At 44.2% G+C, this 16,235-nt stretch overlaps 1 protein-coding gene across 1 annotated transcript in view; it reads left to right on the top strand.

The window, feature by feature from the left end:
• Positions 1-16,235, top strand: part of DBH (dopamine beta-hydroxylase) — a 391,011-nt gene that overhangs the window by 317,182 nt on the left and 57,594 nt on the right. The window contains exons 8-9 of the mRNA XM_086921073.1: positions 3,218-3,256; positions 5,126-5,185. Coding sequence (XP_086777199.1) covers positions 3,218-3,256; positions 5,126-5,185 — 99 coding nt within the window. The remainder of the gene's footprint in view (positions 1-3,217; positions 3,257-5,125; positions 5,186-16,235) is intronic.

Raw genomic sequence — 16,235 nt, 5'->3', positions numbered from 1 at the left:
ACCTTTTATCCTGTGTGCTTCTTCTTCCTTCATTCCCGTTCTCCTGCACTATTTATCTGGTGTGCTTCTTTCTGCATTCCCCATTCCCTGGATTATTTATCCTTTGTGCTTCTTTATGCATTCCACTTCTCCTGCACAATGTATCCTCTGTGCTTCTTTCTGTATACTGCTTCTGCTGTACTGTTTATCCTGTGTGCTTCTTCCTTCATTCCACGTCTCCTACACTATTTATCCTGTGCGCTTCTTTCTTTATACCCCATCTCCTGCACTATTTATCCTATGGGCTTCTTTATGAATTCCACTTCTACTGTACTATCTATCTATATATCTATTTATCCTGCATATTTCTTTCTTCCTTCTTCTGCACTACTTATCCTGTGTGTTTGTTTCTGTATTCCACTTCTCCTGTACTATTTATCATGTGTGCTTCTTTCTACATTCCACTTCTCCAGCACTATTTATCCTGTGTGGTTCTTTCTGCATTTTGCTTATCCTGCATTATTTATACTGTGTGTTTCTTTCTGCATTCCACTTCTCCTGCACTAGTTATCCTTTGCGCTTCTTTTTGCATTTGCACTTCTCCTGTAATGTTTATCCTGTGTGTTTCTTTCTGCATTCCACTTTTGCTGTACTATTTATCCTGCAGGCTTCTTCATTCATTCTCCTCCTCCTGTATTATTTATTCTGTGTGCTTCTTTCTGCATTCCACTTCTCCCTTCTCCTGTACTCTTTCGTATGTGTGCGTCTTTCTGCATTCTACTTCTCCAGTACTATTTATCCTGTGTGATTCTTTCCGCATTCCACTTCTCCTGTACTATATATCCTCTGTGCTTCTTTCTGCATTCCACTTCTCCTGCACTATTGATCCTGCTGGCTTCTTTCTGCATTCTTGTTGTTAACCCAGTGCTTTTCTTCTTCTGTGGGTAGGAGCTCCCTCCCCTTCTGTGCACAATCCAGGGTGTTGAGCATTCCACGAGTGGTGGTGGGGAGGCCTCGAAATAAGTCTGGGTATGGTTGCTGAGAGGTGAGTGGAGTGGAGTGAGATGCCTGTGGTGTACTGGTGTACTGATTCAATAAATAATGTAAACCAAAGTTGTGAGTTTCAATACCATCTTTTCCTCTATGCTGGATTCTTGGTTGATTCCAACCTCAGCTTTTCTCGGTTTGGAGCCCTCTGTCTCACTGTTTCCCTCATTTATGGTCACATTGAACATGCTGTTCTCTCAAACACCATACCAGAGTCATGGCTCTTATTTGTACTGTATCTAGTCCGTTCCTCCAGTACTATCCGGATCCTCTCTGCTTCTCTTCAGTTATTCCCTGTGTTTAGATCTTCCTCTAGTCCAGAGGTCTTCAAACTTTTTGATGCCGAGACCCCTTTGTAAAACCTTTTTAGGGGTAAGGACCCCATTCCGACAAAAGTTTCTAGAAACTGGTACTCCTCATCATCATCTTTTGACAACCATGAATGCCCCTGTTAGACCTCATCACATCCATCCATCATTCATCCACCCACACTTTCACACATCCATCCATCCTTTCATCCTTCCATCCATCCATCCTTCATCCATCCACCCTTTCATCTTTCCATCCATACATCCATCCTTTGCCCATCCACCCTTCCCTCCATTTACCCATCATTCATCCACCCACCTTTTCACACATCCATCCATGCATCATTCATCCATGCATTCATCCATGCAACCTTTTATCCATCCATACATCTATCCTTCATCCATCCATCCACCCATCATTCATCCCCCCACCTTTTCACACATCCATCATTCATCCATGCAACCTTTTATCCATCCATACATCCATCCACCCTTCCATCCATCCTTCATCAGTCCACCCTTTCATCCATCCATCCATCCACCCTTTCATCCATTCATCCACCCTTTCATCCATTCATCCACCCTTTCATCCATCCATTCATCCTTCATCCATCCACTCTTTCATCTTACATCCATACATCTATCCTTCATCCATCTATCCTTCACCCATCCACCCTTTCATCCTTCCATCCATACATCCCTCCATCCTTCATCCACCCTTTCATCCATCCATTCACCCATCATTCATCCAGCCATCTTTTCACACATCCATCCATCCATCATTCATCCATGCAACCTTTTATCCATCCATACATCCTTTATCCATCTACCCTTTCATCCTTCCATCCATCCACCCTTTCATCCATCCATCCTTCCATCCATCCATCCACCCTTTCATCCATCCATTCATCATTCATCCACCCACCTTTTCACACATCCATCCATCCTTCATCCTTACATCCATCCATCCACCCATCATTCATCCACCCACCTTTTCTGTGCCTCTCTCATGGGGGGGCGTCAGTATCTCTCTACATCTTCTTCCTTCTTTCCCGATCATGGGAGGGCATCTCTGTGCCTCCCTGCTGGGGGCGGGGGACGTGTCACGGGACCCACAGCTCCAGGCGCTCAATATCCATTGACCTCAAAGGGTTACACTACAGCCTGCTCCCCCACTTCCCCTCCGCCCCCCCCCCCACTTCCCCTCCCCCCCCCCCAGCTCGAAACGGCTTCAGGGACACACACACACAGCCACACCCGAGTACTCGACAGGTCTTTAAAAGACCTTTTACTTGTTAATGAGGCTTTGATGTTTTTCACACCTCTGTGTGAATTAGGCCTCCACCGAGCATCCTCGATCAGCCCAAGCCAGGAACTGCACTCTGACAGAATCTGTGACCCCCTTCCAAGGACTCCACGACCCCCTTGGGGGTCGCACCCCACAGATTGAAGACCTCTGCTCTAGTTCATGGCTTGCCAATGCTGGTCCTGGAGAACCCATGCCAGATTTTTAAGATAACTACATTTATCTAAATGTGGATATGCTGAAAATCAGGCATGGGTTTGGCTCTCCAGGACTGACATTGGAGAACCCTGCACTGTTCTAATCTGTTCCTCAGTCATTGCCACCCACGGGTGCAGCTTTTACCCCACCTCCCCAACTCTAAAATCTTTCTGTCTTGGATCACTTGGTCTACCTCCTTCAATAGTGTCCTACACCCCACACCTGTCCCTTGTTTCAAGCCGAATTCCAGTCACTTTTCTCTACTCTTTCAAACTGTTGCGTCAATGTATCTGCTACAGAGTTTTCACGCCTGTGTGCAAATTGTGTTCTTACAATACCCTCCAAAGTTCACAGAGACCACCATTTTGTTTTCTTTCAGGAAATCCGCATGTTAAAGAAAGTGTTTCAAGTGCTTCCGGTAAGCAGAAACTTAATTCTATTGTGAGTGGTCTTTTCAGGTTAGCTTTCTTCCAGTTCTTTTTCTTTTTTCCTATTTTTCCTCTCTTTATAATGCTCTTACTCCATTCTTCCCTCCCTCAATTCATCCGTCTACCTCATGTTTTCATGTTTGCTCCCTCTTTCAGGTCCCCTCTTCTTTCTTTCTCCTTCAGTTCTCTTTCTTCCTGCTGTGGTCTGGTTCTCTTTCCTTTCCCCATGCTACAACTTTATTCCTCACCTATATTTGTTTGTTCTCACTTAAAGATGTATCTAAATGATGCGTTATCACCATTGTGGCAGTTTAACAATCTATGGGGCATATTATCAAGGGGGTTTATCTCTGCTTTTTTGGCTTAAAAAGCCAAGAAAGCGGAGATAAAATTATCTCCCTATTACCTAGCTGTCGCTAACACCAGTTAGCGACAGCTAGTAGGAGATAGCGACCATCTTGGGCCCCACTTTGCATGTCAGTGATATTTATCACTAATGACATGCAAAGTGGGCGTGCCAAGATGTTAGCGACTGGAAACAGTCGCTAACATCGCTATCTTCTATTACCAACTTTTGGAGATATTCGCGCTAAGCGCGAATATCTCCAAAAGCTAACACCTGCCCTGAGCAGTTCTTAGCCATGTTATCCAATGGGAGGTGGATAACATGGCTAAGAGCATTAGCTCGGTAGTGCCTGAATATCGCGGACTTTTCAGCGATATTCATGCATTGCGGCCGATTTTTATCGCATTTGCGATAAACCTTGGTAATACCAAGGTTTATTTGCGATAAAAATCGCCGCAGCTCAGCTGTAAATTTTTGTCTCTAACCAAGCAATAGCGATAATTATCGCTATTGCTTGGTAATATGCCCCTGTGTCTTTTTAATGCATGGCAATGCTCAGTGTTCACTGATGTAATGTCTCCCGGATGCAAAGTAAAATTTTTGCAATGCCTGCAAAGACACACAAATTGGGCCTGGCATGGCTTTGTAAATCCCAAATTATAATTACATTTTGCATCATGGCTGCGCCAAAACGTTGACGCGCCCATGATGTAAAATGTTATTAAGTCTGGGACATAGTTTGTACACCATCCACTGAGAAGACTTTAGCCCTTTCCGTGCTGATGACAGAACCGCTCCATCATCAGCCGCGGTTGAGCCGTGCTGAAGACGGAGCAGTTCCGTCATGGCCCGCCCGACACGCCTGCGCGGCGCTGATTTCACGCCTGCGCGGAGCGTTCTATTAATTGGGCGGGGCCATGACGGAACCGCTCCGTCATGAGCACAGCTCAACCGCGGCTGGTGACAGAGCGGTTCTGTCACCAGCAAGGGCGCGCCGCGCGGCCCCCCCCGCCCCCTTAGCACTGCCGCGGAATAGCTGCTGCAGCGATGAGGTTAATGACATAAAAAGTTCGGCCTCCAGTGGATCCCAGAGGGACCGAACATAATCACTGTGGTTGAAAAGCTTGGAACTTGTCCACGCAAGGCGTCTTTGGGGTGCATTGTCAGACTAGTCAAGGAGAATGAGACCACAGCAGAAATCTCAAAGTTTAAGCCAACTGAAGATAAACACTCTTGCTGTGCAGAGAATGTATCTGTGCATTGCGGCTTTAGTGAGGAAAGTCCTTTGAACAGGTCCCCTTTTTGCAGGACACACACAGTACAAACAGTGGACCGGCCCAGTGGCACTTCACTCCAAATTGTATTTGCACTTCTCCCAGGGATTACAACTTGGGACCTCAAAGGCTCTGACGTATGTGGTCATCATTTCACAGGATATGTTGTCAGATTAGGTTTACTTGAATGTCTGAAGCAATGGGGTGTGTGATATCTATGCATTGTATTTCCTGCACAGGGGGATATGCTGATTACATCTTGCACCTACAACACTGAAGACAGGACCCGCGCTACTGTGGTAGGAACTCTTTCTGTATAACTGAGACTCTTGCTTTATTTGAGAAATTATATTAGTATATCATGTGAGACAGGCAGTCCAGGCTCTTCACTTCATCCACGTATGCCAAGAGTAACTGAAATGTGCTGAGCTATCATACTGTCATCAGCTTGGCGCTGTTGGGTACAGGGTGGCAGGATTTTTAGCACCTTCGCTGCTAATGGAGTTCCCCTCCTGTGCTGTCCCTCATTGAAATGGGTGTGGTCGTGACGGAACCATTCCGTCATCAGAACAGCCCAACCGTGACTGATGACGGAATGGTTCCGTCACAAGCATCGAAGGGGTTAAGAACTAGTAAAACAAATGTTTTGAGTCAAAGAAAACACAAAAACAAATAAGCAGATAAATAGCTAAAATATGCAACTGAACCCCCCCGACATATGCCAATGTTGTATCTACCAAGCACCTTGGCTCACTCAAAATCAACTGACACCAAGGGGTTAAGTTGTAGGAATATTACCATGAGCCAGAAATGAGTCCCGACAGCCACCCTAACAGAATCTACTCTGTCACCAAGGAACAGAATCCATGTCCATATTGTTCAAGACGTTCAATACAATTTTTTTAATATTGTTGTTCAAAAATATCAGCTTCAGAATATCGGCTATATATATAAGTTAATATTAACCCAAAGAAGGCGGAAGTTGAAACGTTGTAGTGGAAATATATTTTTGTTCTTTGGTGAATCTATCTGTTTGAGTCACTTCTTTCTTGGATATGTATATATATGTATGTGTGTGTGTGTATGTGTGTGTGCGTGTGTGTGTGTGTGTGTGAGTGCATATATTTATTTTTACTTTTACCCAGTGGTGTTTGCTACTGGGTAGTTATGGTTAAGACATGTTTCCATAGGATATGTGTTTTTCGGTTTGCTTATTACTTTGGCGCCATTTGACAAATCTTTACAAAACCTTCCAAAAAAGTCTCAACCACTTCAGCTTCTTTCTGGAAAGTTTTGGAGTGATCCTTCAAGCAGAGACCAAGAAAATGGGGGGGGGGTTCTAAAACATGTTTTCCCAATTCATTATTCCAATTAGACACAGCTACAGCCAAAAGGGCAAATGGAATGAACCAAATTTGGCAGGCTAGATCTTGATCCAGAAAGCATGCTTTCTGCATTTAGTTTGAAGCCATTCATTAGTTTTGGAGAAATTAAAGCTAAAAAATATTGTATATTTCATGCTACGGCACCAACAGATCTTAAGATCTGATTGGCAGTCACCACATCAACAAAGATGTAATGGCAGTCTCTTTAGGACTTGGGGATTCAGTCCCCTGTCCTGAGAAAAATGGAGAAAAAACTATAGAGAGGCATGGTAAGAATACCCTGCCTGTTAGGCCAAAACATAGTTTCTTTTTTAAATTCACAGATGATCTGCAGATCAACTGGAACATCTAAAACAAAAACATGCGGGATTCCAGAAGCTGGGAGGTGAGCAGCAACATGTATTTAATAGGGGAGGGGGATGTGGCCTCCTTGCCCATTCCTCCTTGAGGACCCAGGGACATCATCTCCTGGGGCCAAGTTAAAAATAACCCAGCTCCCCAAGCCTCAAAGAGGCTCTGGGCACCCCATCCCCGGGGCCAGTATTTTAATATTGGAAAGAGAGGGTGTGGCCCTATCTCCAACTCTAATTGAGGCCATGGGGACCCCATCGCTGGGGCCAGCATTTTAATAATTGGGAGGGGGCAGTACAGACATTCTCCCCAAGCCATAGTATGGTGCATCTCTTGGACAGTGTCCCAGAGATCCCAACCCACAGAACATCATTGTTTTCCTGCCTGCAACAGAACTGGCAAGAGGCCAGTCCCTGCATCCAATCGTCCATGTAAAGGGTGGTGGGTGGCAGCGAGGGGTTGGGCACAGATTGAGTCATGATCCAACAGGTAAGGCCTTGCATCCAACCGTCCAACGGCCATGCGCTGCCTGGAGGGGGTATGGTGCCCAACCCCACGCTGTGCATGGCCAAAAGCCTGCATCCAAACCCAAGCCAAACATGGCGATACACATCCTACTTTACATTTTAAAAAACATAGATATTCACTGAAGAAACCAAAGGTTAAAGTGACATATAGTTAGGAATTGTACTAATATATTACTTTACATTTCGTTTAAAACGTAGAAATTTCCTGAAAGAAACAAAGGTTAAAGGGAAATTATAGTTAGGTGAAAATGTGCGCAATGTATAGTTACTTGAGATAACTATAACTGATCAGTCATGACCCAACTAAGACTCACTCAACTGGAGATCAACCACCTTTGGGACCCTTCGAGGGCAGGACCTATGGCATGTGGCATGAACCCTTCTCAAAATGTGGTCCCTTTCAAGTTGTGAAGAATAATGTATCCTGGGTCTCAAAAGGTTTTTCTGAGGCTGGAAATTTGATTGCTATTTTAATTGTCATAGCAGTCATTTTGTGTAAACGCCTAGCAGTAGGCACAATCCATGATTTTGCATAGCTCATGTAGTAAACTTTGACTGCGGCTCAATGGTTATTTCACTATCAGTAAAGTTTCATTAATTTTGATCTATACCTGGTTTAAAATTATTTAATGTTTTAAAACTGTTTCACAGTCTGTCTCTGGACTAGCCACATAGATAATTAGTCTTCCTGTTATTATGCTACTTTGGTTTATTCACCGCCAAATTGTCTAAATTTTGGTATGTACATGACTAAAAACATGCAAGAATCTTGTTGCCTTCCATCAAGCAGTAATGATCACTAACACACAAGTGACAAGAAACATGAATTTCCATCAGAAGACAGCAGACCAGGGGACTCCAACCTTTTCTGTAGAAAGAGCTACTTTTGATCAGTGAAAATTATAATTAGCTGCTAAAGGCCAAGCCACTTGTGTGCAGTTTTACCAGACAGCCCCATGCCCAGCTTCAATGACTTCTCTAAGCCGAATGTCCATAGAGCCAGATACTATGGTTGAAACAAAATTCTTTGATTAGTGTCACCATGACGGGGCTGCCAGGTGTATCAGTGAGAGTGTGGTCTTTGAGAATGTATGAACATGTGTGTGTATGAATGAGATATATGTGTATAGGGGACACTGTGTCATATGTATTTGTGGCACAGGACATACGCTCACCATATGTGGCACTGTTACATGTATAACACAAACATGCAACCATTTTTTTGAATGGGAGAAATTTAAATTCCCAAAAAAGCTCTGAAAAAATGTTAATAATATGGTAAAGATTTCTGAACTTTAAATTTCTCCCACTTAAAAAATTGATGTATTTTTTAGGTATACAGTAGACACCATCTCTACCAGCCACAGGGGGCCAGATGCCTGCTGTGTGTAAATGTGACACTTTAAAATGGGGGGAAATGTAACTGAAGAGTTAACTTCATGTTTATATGGATTCCAAAAAACTCATTATTTCATTTTTCGCCCATTTCAAAGTGTTGAAATTACAAACAGTAGTCATGTTGCACCCAGTGGCCTGTAGACACAGTGCCATAGTTATAACAGAAACATAAAACTATTTATTTAAATGGGAGGAATTTAAAGTGAAGAAATATTCTTCATAAAATATTAAGATGTAATCTCCTTATTTGAATGCGAAGAAAAACATTAAGACTTAATGGGGCATATTATCAAGACAGGCGATACAATTATCGCCATTTTAGTGGCAGAAAACTGCTGCTAAAACGGTGATAATGGGCTTGATAATATGCTCTATGGAATTCAATTAAAGCCCATGTTAAATGTGAAGGACATCGAACATGGGCTTCAATTGGAATTCCATAGAGCATATTATCAAGCCCATTATCGCCGTTTTAGCGGCAGTTCTCTGCCGCTAAGACGGCGATAATTTTATCGCCTGTCTTGATAATATGTTCATATGTTCCATAGAAATATTGTTCTTCACTTTAAATTTCTCCCATACGGCAAGGTGTCCACTGGCCACTATACACCTCTATGCCTCTGTTGTATGACTGAGGCACACATGGTTGAACCATGCATGCCTCTACAATGCGGTCCCCACAACGATTGTTTCTTAACCATGCTTTCCTTTACCACGCATGCCTTTACCATGCATGCCTTTACCACACAATTTTGTTGTAAAGGCATGATTAGTAATGGGATATGCATGGTAAAGATCACCACTTCCCTCCCTAAGCCCTAAAATCCTATCCCCCTACCTCACCCTCCCACCCTGAGGCCTAAATCCTACCATGCTTTGTTATATGTTATGTTATATATAGATTTATACCTCGCTCCGTTAGTCAAGACTGTCCTGGCGCGGGGAAGAAACTGAATCAGAGTGGTTAGGGAATTTGCTATTCATGATCTATAAAAAGGTGAGTTTTTAGCAGTTTTTTAAAATTGATCAGGTTGGGAGCATGTCTAAGAGCATCAGGCAGGGCGTTCCACATTTGAGCTCCCTTTACCGTCAGAGATTGTCCCCCCAGGCGAGCTCTTTTGAATCTGGGGACGACCACCTGCTTTCTGGAGGTGGATCGCAGCTGACGGGTCGGAAGGTAGAAGGTAAATCTTTTGGCAAGGTAGGGAGGGCATGGTCCATTCAGGGCTTTAAAGACGAGGACCAGAGTTTTAAAGCGCACTCTTTGGGCCACTGGAAGCCAGTGAAGCTCCTTCAGTTGTTTGCGAACGCTGAGTCTCCTCGGGATGTTATAGATGAGTCTCACCGTTGCGTTCTGGACTACCTGTAGCTTTCTAATCAGGAAATCAGGTGCCCCAATGTAAAGGGCGTTCGAGTAGTCCAGACGGGAGAGCACCAGTGCTCTGGCTACCGTTTCTTTGGCCGTTTGGGGGAGAAGGGGACAGAATCTGCGAAGAGTGGTCAGGGTTCCAAAGCAAGTCCCCGCCAGTCTCGAGATCTGGTCGCGAAAACACAGGTCGGCTCCAAACCAAATACCCAGATTCTTGGCTATCCCACTCTCTCCCGTTGGGCATGTTGATTCACTGGGCCAAATGGACTCCTTAAAGTCAGTGGGAAATTGGCCGTAGAGCAGGATTTCTGATTTGTCCTCGTTGCATTTGAGGCATGCTCTAGCTAGCCAGGCAAATACAGAGGATAGGCATTGGCGGACTCCTGAAGTGCAGATGTTCTCCTTATTCCAGGTGAAGAGAAGTTGGGTGTCGTCGGCATAGGCCATAATCTTTGCTCCCAAGTTCTCTGCCAGCCGGATCAGAGGTGTTAAATAAACATTAAATAGAAGGGGACTCAAGGTCGACCCTTGTGGTACTCCAGTCTCTTCCCTTCGGTTAGAAGAGTGATAGGGAGGTAGCCAGATCTGTTGGGACCGATCAGATAGAAAAGACCTGATCCATCCTAATGCTGTGCCCGAGATGCCAATATTCTCCAGCCTAGATAGAAGCTGGAGGTGGGGCACTGTGTCGAACGCGGCAGAGAGGTCCAATAAAATTAGGGCCGCTCTGCCGCCTCCGTCAAGGCACTCCCTGATGGCCTCTGCCATCTCCACAAGTGCAGTCTCTGTACTAAAAGAGGTACGGAACCCTGATTGGGCCGGGTGAAGTGCCTCTGAGGATTCCACGAACCTCTCAAGTTGCTTTGCCATTAAAACTACCCCTTCCCCTCCCTGCTCTGAGGCCTAAAACCCTACCCCAACCAAAAATGACCCCGACCCCAGTCCCTCACCCTAAACCCTAAAACGTACCCCTGCGCTGCCCTAAAAACTAACCCTACTCTTCCCCCTGAGGCCCACAATGATGTCCTCCTTTAAAAAATCTACCTGACCCCCCCCAGACCTTAGCCCTAAAACCAAGCCCCACTCCTAAACCCCCCAAACCCAGTCACAGCCCTTAAACCTACCCCAGCCCCCTGCACCCGCCCTGAACCCTAAAACCGACCCCCAACCCCGAAAAAACTGCCCCCCAAAACCTGGCCCTGGCCCTTAAAATCACTGCAAAGCCCCTGCCTAGAGCCCTAAAACCCTGCCCCCTTTCCAAAAACTACCCCAGCCCACTCCCGTTCTGAGCCTTTATCCATTGATCACCCCTAAAAAGTACCCCCCAAACCTGGCCCCAGCCCCACGTACCTATCTACTCCAGAGCTTCCTGTCCCGACTCTTCCTCTTCCTCTCCTCACCCATTAGGATTCTAGACCTCTATCTGCCTTAACCACACGTATGCGTGGTTAAGGCAGAGGAGTGGTTCAAGCAAGCATTGCTACACTTGCAGGTAAATGGCGCACATGGCCCAGCATGCATTGGAAAGGCCGTTGCCCCTGTGCCTCACAATGGGTCAAAAATCTGGCTCAAGCTCTGCTCATTATCAGACCCTGCTATCTGTAGCCTGATGATAATATTGTAAAATAAACACAGACTATGCAAATTTAACTTAAGGCTGTGGGCTACACTGAAGGTGGCTGTGAGCTACTGGCATACAACAGCACAACATAGCGATTTTTGCGGCTAGTAACACTCTAAATACAATCCTCTTAGGCTGGGCAATTTGCAAACGATGATGGAGATCATTGAAAAACATTACATTATTTTGACCTTTACATACCTATAACAAATGCCAAAGATATCCATTAGGGTCGGACTCATTTTACTTTCACATTACCTAACTCCGCCCAGATTAAGAAAGCGCTGTAGTGCCATGCTAACGGTAGAAGGAGAAATAAAAGCCCAAAAGCATAACATAATGAAGCAATAGTAAGAGCTAGGTCAATTAGCTTAATTTTTAAAAAGTTATTCTGGATTAGGTTAGTTCTTTGTTAACACTGCTAACATTCAAGAACAAGTATTGTTATTCAAATTCCTATACGCCTAGCTCTCATTACTATGGCATTGTACCAGATTCTTGACACAGATGCTATTAGACCTGTCAGCCTTAGGGTAGTCTGCCCCACAAATGTTTTGTCTCCCTCCTCCACATTTCTGTGAACTGTTTTTTTTTGGCCTTAAGACTCTGTGCGCTTTACCACTAGTAACCAATGTTAAAGTGTGTGAGCTCACTCTCTAAATCTTGGTAACATTGGCTTATCCCCAATTGGCATATTGAATTTACTTTTAAGTCTCTAACATTGTTCCCTTGAATTTCTTTCCTCTGTGTGAGGCAGTGGAAGGCGTCTGTACACTGCAGCCAAGGCTATGTGGCCAAAAAATCAACCATGCATTTGATAGGTAAATGTGGTTCTAGTTTAGACCTAAGAGGTAAATGCTCAAATGTTTCCTTATTAGCATTCATTAAACAGATTTCTAAACCAGCACAGCACGCCTGTCTCTCCAGTGCTCGATAAGCAATGTGAAAATTATGCACAAGGAGTTTAAAACAAAGCATTACAATTTGAGATAAACGGGAGAGACAAATAGATACCCATTTAGTGGCTGATTTATTGAAGGTGAGACCAAGAAAAGCTTACATTAATCCTGGCTTCCTTCTTAACCAAACAGTATGACAATAGGCAAATATTGTATTCTGCAATCCTCCATTTGTTTGATTGTCACATACAAAAGCACTTTCAAATAGGTTACTTCAGAATACTAGGTGAGGCGACAATTTTGTTTGATTTAATAGACTATAATGTTGCTCTATTTATAATAATGTGCCACATACAGGGTGCACATGACAAATTACTTTCCTCTTACTTCACAAACATGCTGCCAAAAATGCATGCCAAAAATGCTGCCAAAAATGCGAACTTAGAAGCATTCTTGCCTGTCCCTTACAGGCAAGAATGCTTCTAAGTTTGCATTTAAAAACTCTCACTTTCTCAATGAAATGCTTAAATTTGGCATATTAATGTCAAGCTTTTGCCTGCTAAAGAAAGGTTAATATTTTTTTTATATTTTGAAAAGACTTCATCATATGTTAGGCGACGTTTGCTGCATGATTAGGTGGCAAACATTTCAGGGCTCAGCTTGTACAAGGGATTAAAAAACAGAGACAGAGGTGCGTGTGCACTGATGCCAGAAGAGTAAGCTAGCTGGCTGATCTTTATCTAATTATCACCCCAGGCGTTGAATGAGTAGGCCAAGAACATCAGAAGCCATTTCTACAGCATCAACTCTCCGCAAGTAAACATAATGTCTAGAGCAGATTTTAAAGGAAACAATTGTAAACCTAGTTAAAACAATTGAATGCAGCAAACCTTGTATCATGCCCTTGAATGCCAAGCAATACTAATTAATGCATGGACTTAAAAAAATATTTTCATCAGAGAAACCACTGCTGTAGCCACCGCTGCCGCTACCTCTAAAATAAATACGGCATGTGGCCTGTGCGAGAGCCACTTGCGACAAAACATGTGACCTTCTGCAGCCCCCAGGCTGGGTCATGGGAGAAGAATACGAAACTTCTTCTCTCCTCTTCCATGTGGTCTGCTCTTCCACATGAGATCACCAACGCCGCTCTTTTTTTCATGCTGTTCCCTTTTTTTAAGAATAAAATCAGGAGCCATGAACAGTCTCGCTTGTGATATGTGAAGAATGTGCACTTCATAATCATAATTGTGTACTCAGAGAAGTTATGGCGCGCGTGCAAGCTCGCAGCCTACAGGAAACACCAGTCAATAGTTAAGTGGTACTGCACGTACCCCGGGACCGTAAATTACATACTACGAGTGGGCCTGCAGCACTTCTTGTGCCGCCCATTTAAGTAGCTCTTAAACATGCAGCCTGTGTGTGCAGTTTTAAACTGCCATTTCGACCCTTGCAGAAAAAACATTTGCCAGGCCCAGATCTTCCTTTTTAATACATATACGTCACCCTAAGTGTATGCCACAAATAGCCCAGAGGGCAGAGTGCAATGTATTTAAAAAGTAGGACATGTACTTTTCAGTTTTACATTTTCTGATAGTGAAAAACTCCTAAATTATTTTTCACTATTACAGGGTCTAACTCAATCATAGGATAACTTTGGAGTTACCTTATTAAATTTAAAAAGGATATCGTATGAGAGCAGGAAAATAGTACATGTTTGGTGTCTTTCGAATTGTATTAAAAAATCTTCTTTTATGATAAAGTGGGATTTTAAATTACAGTTTTTAAAATACCACTTTTAGAAAGTTGGCATTTTCCTGCCTTAGCCATTCGGTGCTTGCTGCCTGTCTCTGGGTCTCATGACTATGTCTAGTTGGTCTTTATGTATTCCTCTTAGACAACCACACACAATAGAGAGATTTGGTGTGCCTTGGTGGGTCAACACTGCGAGGATAGGAGCGCAGAACTATGCACAGCCCCACTTACCCCTGAATAGGCTGTGTTCTGCCTTTACACGAGGATTGCATACCTCCTGTAGTTAGTCTGGAGACAGGGCAGGGGAAGCAGGACACCTGAGCACTTCAAAGGAATCCTCTAGAAGTTTCTCCCACTCCGAAGAAGTATTGGACCTCAGTCCAAATGAATGAATTTCACATGTGTTTTTAACGAATTCCTTAGGCATTCTGTCATTTGAATGAATGCGTCTTTAGCACCCATTTGTTGTAACAAGTTCCCTTTGGGGGGCTGGATATTGGAATAGTTTAATTTACTATTCCAACTCCAGTCTGTGCAACAGTAGGGAAGTGTGGCGGACTTTAATTCCAACACTACTCCGCCACTGTGCCCCCTAAAGCAAGTTGTTGCAACTACTTCTGTGCAGAACGATTGCGTGCTAAAGACGTGTTTGTTCTGTTGCCAGTGCCTTTAAGGCACAGCGCGAATCCAGCTTTATCCAAAAGGACGTTTCCCGTCATCACATCTTCAGTACACTTCTGAATCTGTGAAAGACTCTGCCAGGAAGAAAGACTGCTGTGCTGCTGAAAGGACTTCCACTCTACTGGACTGCTGCCTTGAAGGACTGATGCCCTGCTCTGTAGTCCTTCTGCCCTCTTGCCTGAGGGAGAAGGAATGGACCTGCAACTTTTACCCAGGACCACCAAAGTGACTCCAATCACTAGACTCTTGCAACCAGCATCTGGACTCTTCAACTGTGAGTCCTACCCTGCCAAGTAGTTCAAGTCCAGTCTTGGACCTTTGGAAGTGGGCTTTAAGGTGCTCTGCCAGCCCAAACATGGATCCATCAGAACTGAAGCATCTCCTTTGCTGCTGGGTGCAACCACGAGCAAAACAAATGCATCACCTCTGCTGTGAGTACTCTCCCAGCGCAAGGACCATGCATCGCCCCACAGCCCGCAGCTTTATTGGAACTATTGATGTGCACCTCATCCTCGACGCAGAACATCGCTTCGCAAGCTCTTTTGACGCAAGCCTACTCGACAACAATGCAGGATCTCCCATTGTAACCTTGGAGATCCCCCGAACCAATGCTGCATGGCGCATCTCCAACCAGGACCTCACATCACGTTAATTGCGCAATGTATTCTTGGCGCAGGATCTTGCAATGCTCCGCACCCAGGATTTAAAGCACTTTCGTTCAGTGGGCCTAAGTGGGTCCCTGTAGCAGGCCCACACTACATATTGGTCAGCCTGAACTTGTGACTTTGTTCTAGTCCGGCGCAACCAGATAACCAGAGTTTGAGCTGTGTCCTTTTTGGCACTGTATTCACTGAAGTCTTTACAATTGCATATCTCTGGGTGTACTGATTGGATTTTTGTCATTGTGGTCATGAATTATTTATGAATACTTTATCTTTTTTAATCCGGTATGGAATTGTTCCTGTATTGCGTTTCAGTTTATTACTGTTTACAGTGTTGCACAAATACTGTACACATTGCTTCCAAGTTCAGCCTCATTGTCTGGTGCCCAGCTACCAGAGGGTTGAGCACAGGTTAAATTGGAGTTTGCTTGTGACTTTACCATGGCAAGGATTGTGATTGATGGTTGAGAAGTGTTTCACACCCCTCAGTCAGTAACACAGGGTGCTTATTTATGAGAGGCTCGCACTGCTTGAGTATCACTTTTTTTGAGGCTCCGGTGGCGTAAGCTTTTCAGTCATATCTATGAGGCCACGCAAAGCCACTCTGCATGGCTTTGCATGGCCTCATAGATATGAAGTTAGACAAAGAAGTGCAAGTCAATGCTTTGTCTTACTCGACATCAAGGAGGCATTTCATGGGT

This window comes from Lissotriton vulgaris, chromosome 5 (assembly GCF_964263255.1).
Source record: "Lissotriton vulgaris chromosome 5, aLisVul1.2, whole genome shotgun sequence".
Taxonomy (NCBI): Eukaryota; Metazoa; Chordata; class Amphibia; order Caudata; family Salamandridae; genus Lissotriton; species Lissotriton vulgaris.
This window is presented reverse-complemented; position numbering and strand designations above follow the sequence as displayed.